This window comes from Galeopterus variegatus, unplaced genomic scaffold (genome assembly GCF_000696425.1).
Source record: "Galeopterus variegatus unplaced genomic scaffold, G_variegatus-3.0.2 Scaffold6803, whole genome shotgun sequence".
NCBI lineage: Eukaryota > Metazoa > Chordata > Mammalia > Dermoptera > Cynocephalidae > Galeopterus > Galeopterus variegatus.
The window spans coordinates 45,622-52,053 of record NW_007732914.1 but is presented as its reverse complement, the minus strand read 5'-3'; the positions used below and the strand labels follow the sequence as shown (position 1 = coordinate 52,053).

At 41.6% G+C, this 6,432-nt stretch overlaps 1 protein-coding gene across 1 annotated transcript in view; it reads right to left on the bottom strand.

The window, feature by feature from the left end:
- Positions 1-1,299: 1,299 nt before the first annotated feature.
- UBXN8 (UBX domain protein 8) overlaps positions 1,300-6,432 on the bottom strand; it is a 37,081-nt gene continuing 31,948 nt past the window's right edge. Inside the window, exons 7-8 of the mRNA XM_008591273.1 lie at positions 4,636-4,710; positions 1,300-2,073 (exon numbers count right to left, since the gene is read on the bottom strand). Of these exons, the coding sequence (XP_008589495.1) occupies positions 1,906-2,073; positions 4,636-4,710 (243 nt within the window). The 3' untranslated portion in view covers positions 1,300-1,905. The remainder of the gene's footprint in view (positions 2,074-4,635; positions 4,711-6,432) is intronic.

Genomic DNA, 6,432 nt, shown 5'->3' with positions numbered 1-6,432 from the left:
GCTCACTGGCTGAGCGTGGTGCTGACAACACCAAGCCAAGGGTTGAGATCCCCTTACCGGTCATCTTTAAAAAAAAAAAAAAAAAAGAAAAGAAATCCAGGAGCAGCTCAGCTAAACGGTTCTGGCCCAAGGTCTCTTGTGAACCTGCCATCAAGGTGTCGGCCAGGCCTGCAGTCTCCCGACAGGGCTGGGGCCAGCGGATGCACTTAGAGCTCACTCCCGGAGTTGGGGTCAGAAGGCGTCAGTTCCTTGGCAGGTGGTTCTGTCCATGGGGTGGCTAACAACGTGGTTTCCACCAGAGCAAGCAATGAGACAGTCAGAGAAGAGGGACAGAGAGAACCAAGACCGAAGCTTCAGTCCTTCATCCTCTCATCTGAGAAGGGACACACCATGGCTCGTTGATTCTGCTGGTCATACAGATCAACCCTGCACATTGCGGGAAAGGACAGGGTGTGAATACTGAGAAGGACCATTGGGGACTATCTTGGAGGCTGGCTCCCACTCTGCCCTCTAGCCCCCAACTGAAAATACATTCACCCCCTCACAAGGAACACAGAAGTCTCATCCCATTACACCATCAGCTCAAAGTCCAGAATCTTATTATCTTCAGGAGGTCCAGGGGCAGATGACACTCCTAGGGTAGAGTTTACAGCTCTCAAACCCAGTTCCTCCTGATCTGCAGGCCTGGGGTCTAAAACTGTGGGGTCTCTTTTTCTCACTTATGTGTATACAAGCATAGGAAAGCCTGGTGGGACATACAGAAAACCATGTCAGCCATGCTTACTTATCTCTGGGTATTGGGGTTATGGGTGACTTTTAATTTTCTGACTTTGAAAAGCTACAGAAGGGCTGGCCCAGTGGCACACTGGAGAGTGCACCGCTTGGGAGCGCGGCGGCGCTCCCGCTGAGGGTACAGATCCCATGTGGAAACTGGTTCCCGCTCGCTGGCTGAGCGAGGTGCGGGCGCAACACCGAGGGTTGCGATCCCATTGCCAGTCCCCGGTATGGGCGCGACACCAAGGGTTGCGATCCCGTTACTGGTCAGTAAAAAAGACAAAAAGGAAAAAAAAAAAGAAAAGAAAAGCTACAGAACAGGTATAAAGGAGCATTAAATAAAAGGCAATACACAGAGGCATCACGAGAGCAGACTTTTAAGACAGAGCATGGGAAGAGAAAAAAAGGAGTGATTAGAACAAAATTAAAAGTCTTCATGCCACACTTGGAGTTTGAACTTGGCACTAGAGTGCACGAGTACACCATTACAGGTTTATAAGCAGGAAAAGGAAGTGACCAGATATATTTTTTAAAACTTCACCTATGTTTTAATGCTTTCATAGTTTTATTTTTTAAAATACTGATCCACTTGGAACTTTGTAAATGTTATAATACAAGGCAAAATTATTTAAATTGCAAACATTAGTTGAGTAAACAGTAATACATACTTATCAAAAGGAACTTTAAAGCCTTAAAGAGCTTTGAAACTTCTTTAAAAATTTTAATTTCTAGAAATACAGCAGAATAAACACTCCTTTTTAAAAGACTTTGAAGGGTTTGACTGAATTGTGAAATACTCACTGTGTGGTAAGAAGGACTGAAGAGGCAGAAATCAAAGTCCTATGATTTTGTTTTTTAACATACTGAGAAATGATGTCAGCTGGGAAAAAAAATAATGCCTACTGTATACATTTTTACCTCGTTCTCATTTGGTACATTACAAGATGGCCCTTCCACAAATTATTATATGCAGAGAACAACCCTTTTCTAACTTATCCTTTATGTCCGAATGGTCCCGTGACATTAAAGCAATCAGTCAAGGTACGGCATGTCTCAGTGTGAGTCCTTTATTGTCCCGTAAGGTCACGGCACAACTGAGCTCGTGTAGAACAGGTAGTTCTCATTTCTTAACTAGCTGCTCTGCTCTTTCTCTTCCACGTTGAGTACAGTATCCACAGCTATTCCTATGTCCTCCAGCGACCGGCCTCCCTCCACTTCCAGAGGCCTTCTGGGAAAGGAGGTGGAAAGGCCGTACAGGGACGTGTGGTACCCAGTTTTCATCATCCAGTCAAGTAAGACCTAGAAGACAAAATGCTTAGTCTTATCAAATACTGTACACACTTGTGTCCCTCTAGATCACGTGACATTTTATAATTCTGTCACTGTGAAATCATGTCTGCAGAAGTAATGAAACAGAACTTTCACACCTTTCAAAGAGACTTTCTAGAGTTTAAAGGAAAAGAGCATGCCATGAATTCTGACATGCAAGTAACCTTTAATATGTTTTGTTTTGGAGGACGCATAGGGACTACTGGTACCTACAGACACACAGGCATTTAATAATTATGAAAGCCCATCCGTACATAGGGAACGGAAAGAGTATTCGATAAAGAGGTTGAGAACAAAAGGTTAGCATTTAGGAAAAAAATTATATAAAAATCTAAACCAATAGTCCACATCAAAACCACTGAGGAACTTTGACACAATAGACATGTTCAGGCCCCTGAGACTCTGCCTTGTGATAGTCCAATTTTCAATAGGCCATCAAAATAACTTTATAACATTTCCTGTCAGAAAGATTCCCACAATAATGATCAAAATTTCCACTTAAAGTTGCCTAAAAACAATGTCTGCCTCAAAATATGAAATGTTTATTTCAAACAAAAGATGGTTTGTTGCTTTATGGAAAAAGATGGGTGACAGAATGTTCCAGGGAGAAGCTATAGTTTCAAATACAGGTAATCCCTGACCTTCAACTGCTACCCACCTGCTGGGAAAATAGAATAATTTAATCAGGCCATCTCACCTCAGGTCTGGTTGGGAGTGGTGTGGCGCATTCTTTGTAAATAGGTTGTGTGTAGATGGAGTTAGTGTGTACGGGCAGCACCGCCACCTTGGCTAGTGTCTACTGCCTCGGGCATTTGCTGCACAAGGTCGTACTCTCCTCCCTGACCTTCAACTGCTACCCACCTGCTGGGAAAATAGAATAATTTAATCAGGCCATCTCGCCTCAGGTCTGGTTGGGAGTGGTGTGGCGCATTCTTTGTAAATAGGTTGTGTGTAGGTGGAGTTAGTGTGTACGGGCAGCACCGCCACCTTGGCTAGTGTCTACTGCCTCGGGCATTTGCTGCACAAGGTCATACTCTCTGACCTATGGCTCCAAGGACCTTTTGGCCAGTTACTTAGCTCATAGACCTGTGTGTGAGGGGTCTGGGGACCCAGCCTGGCATGTAAGGGGTCTGGGGATCCAGCCTGGCATGTGAAGGGCTTGTGACCCAGTCTGGACAATGGGCTTGAGGGCTCTGTGAGCTCCAGACCCAGCCCTAGCTCGACAATTGGCCCAGTCGGTGCAGGATTACAGGCAGGTGAAAGCCCCATGCCACCACTCGAGAACCTACTGATACTCCACAGAATAAACATACACCCATGTCATACTTTTTAAAGCTCCATAATTTTCTAATATATGGATATGCCTTAATTTAACCAATCCCTACATAAATAAACACTTATACCTTTGAACATTTGTCTTATTTCCATAGAATAAATTCTCATAAATAAAATTAGTGGGTTAAGATATATTTTTAAATATATCAAAAATATAATGGTAAATTCTCCTACAGTAACACTGGTCCAACTTATATTCACATTAACAAGTTATGAGAATCCCTGTTTTCTACACACACCTTCCCAAACTGGGTACTCTTTCTTTTTAATCTTGACAATCTGATAGGTAGAAAACAGTGTCCCTTTTTAATTTGTACTTCATTGATTCTAAGTGAGGCCAAGCATTTTTTTCATATTTTTATCTGTCATTCTATTAAGGTGTTTATCTTTTCCTTGATTTGTGTAAGTTTCTTATAAAAAAAATGACTATCAGACATAAATAGTAAAATACTTTTTCCAACTTTGTCTTTAACTTGATGAACATTTTCTTTATGGAATTTAAAATTTTTTATGCAGTCAAATCCATCAGTATTTTCCATTAAGTTTTATAGCATTCTTGTTATAGAGAGTTACATGCAACAATCAGGACAGAAAATTATTTACATATATTTTTAATGCACACATAATTGTATGTTTAAATATACTTAGAAATGGAAATATACCAAAATATCAGTAATTGCCTTTGGCATCAGACTGCAGGTTAATTCTTTTTCTTTCTATTCTTCTATGTTTTTCAAATTACCAGTAATAAAAACAGTATTGTTTTTAAAAGAAAAATATCTATGAAGACAAAAGGAAATAAGCCCTGAGGAATGATCTGAAAACTACATCCACACACTGGGGCTGAGTTAACAAACCACGGGGACGATGGAAACAGAGTTAATACTGGATGCTCCTAAGGACTTAAGCATGTTACCACCAAACAGTAAAAATGTAACTATAACCAAAACACAACAAAAAAGAAAAAGATCGCAAAGGGAAGAACTGAACAAAGCTTGAATGCAGAGGTCACAGTTTAGAGGAGCCCAGCAAGCCCAGTTATCTGAATTTCTGCAACAGGGTGTGCATAAATGTCCTTTATCCTCATCTGATGGGAGCATCAGATGACAGCGGGATAATACTGCCCCCACCGCACGTGACTAAACTACTGCCAAATTCAACAAAAATATTCCTCAGAATACAAATTTCCCCACTTACCTGTGAACTGCAAGACTTAAAAAACCTTCTCCTCAGGACACTCCCACTGGGACGGCGAAGAGCAACGGTGACTACCTGAGGAATAAAGGTGTCCAGGTAAGGATTCCAATCCTTGCTCCTGGCGGATTCAAAATCACTATTCCTAGGGAAACATCTATAATTATAAAAGCTCCCAAAAAGCTCTGCAGGAATTCAGCTCTGAGAGCAGCAGACCAACATCAAGGTTCAGATGAAATTCACTCTAAACATGGAAATAATTTTTCTAAAACTGAAAAATAAATGTCTTCCTACTGACCGAGGGGGTCAGTGACAGAGCCTTCCAAAGATGAGGCAGAGATCAAATGCTCCTTGCTGCAGACTGCAGCGGGGCCTCAGAAGTGACCTACCAACCCAAGAAAGCCCAGTGCCACCCCACACTGTACAGACCAGAAAAACTCTAGATTGGAAGGAGACAGAAAGTTACCCCGTGCACTCTATTTCTGTAGGCTGCACGCTGCCTCTGCATCTCCCCACGCAAACGAGAGCTGAGCCTAAGAGCCTGTCCTGGTTGCTAGAGCTCTAACAGACCCCCTCTCCTTGGGGTAGCTCCTGCTTTATCTACTTTACATCTTGAATTTCCCCATAATCTTTCCTTTGATAAAACAGTTAAGCAGCTAAAAACAGCTGGGAAACTGCTAGTAGAGTCATGCATCACTTAGGGACAGGGATGTGTTCTGAGAAATGCGTCTGCAGGTGATTTAGTCCTCCTGTGAGCATCACAGAGTGCACTCACACAAACCTAGGCGGCACAGCCCGGTGTCCCAGGCTACAAACCGGCACAGCATCCTACTGGATTGAAGAGTGTGAGGAAATAAAACAATGGTAAGTACTTGCACAGAAGGAACTTTTCAGCTCCATTATAACCTCAGACCACCCTCGTAGTCATCATGCAACTATATTAAAGGGCATTATAAAAAAAGATGATGAATTAATAATTTATTCTGGTAGTCATTTTTTACCTGTCAGGAAACCCTTTCTTAATGGCTAACATGATCATTAACTGCCCTGGGAGTTATGTGGCCATGATGTCATGTATTATCTTTTAATTCTATTTTTCCACAACCCTTTCCCTCATACAAATGGTGGTTTTACAGCAGCACCTCTCCTTCTCAGGAAAGCCATGTTAGAAAATATTTCTGCCCAAGTGGTTAAAGCGTTTGATTCACCTCCAAATCAGTGTAATGTTGAGGCTTGTTATATGAAAGTTCTGGGGCACTGCTATTACTTATAGTAATGAAAAGGTTTATAATAAAACAAAGAAATCACAAAATAACTGAATCACAGATTAAAAGCCAATCTTGCTTATTTTTAGAAACAATAAAATTTAATTTTTACATTGAAGTATGTTTAAGTTGCAATGATCTGACAGAATTAAAGCCAATTGCCTTATGAGAAACTAGGGTTAAAATATAGTAAATTAATGTTTTTCATTATGATTGGATCAATACTTGAGAAAAAGGAACTATTGTTATTTGAAATATTAAAATTGTTCTGCTATTAAGATGCCTGTGAGGGTTGGTTGTGCAATGTCTCCTAATGTCACTGGCCGTGTAGGAGACTGACAAAGGAAAGGACACAATCCTCATGGGCTGCAATCCCATGGAAAGTAAATCAGCATCCCAAACACATACCGTTAAATGAAATCAAAATTTTTTTTTTCCTTTCTGTCTTTTTTCGTGTCCGGCAACGGATCGCAACCCTCAGTGTCGCGCCCGTACCGGACCAGGACCAGCAACGGGATCACAACCCTCGGTGTTG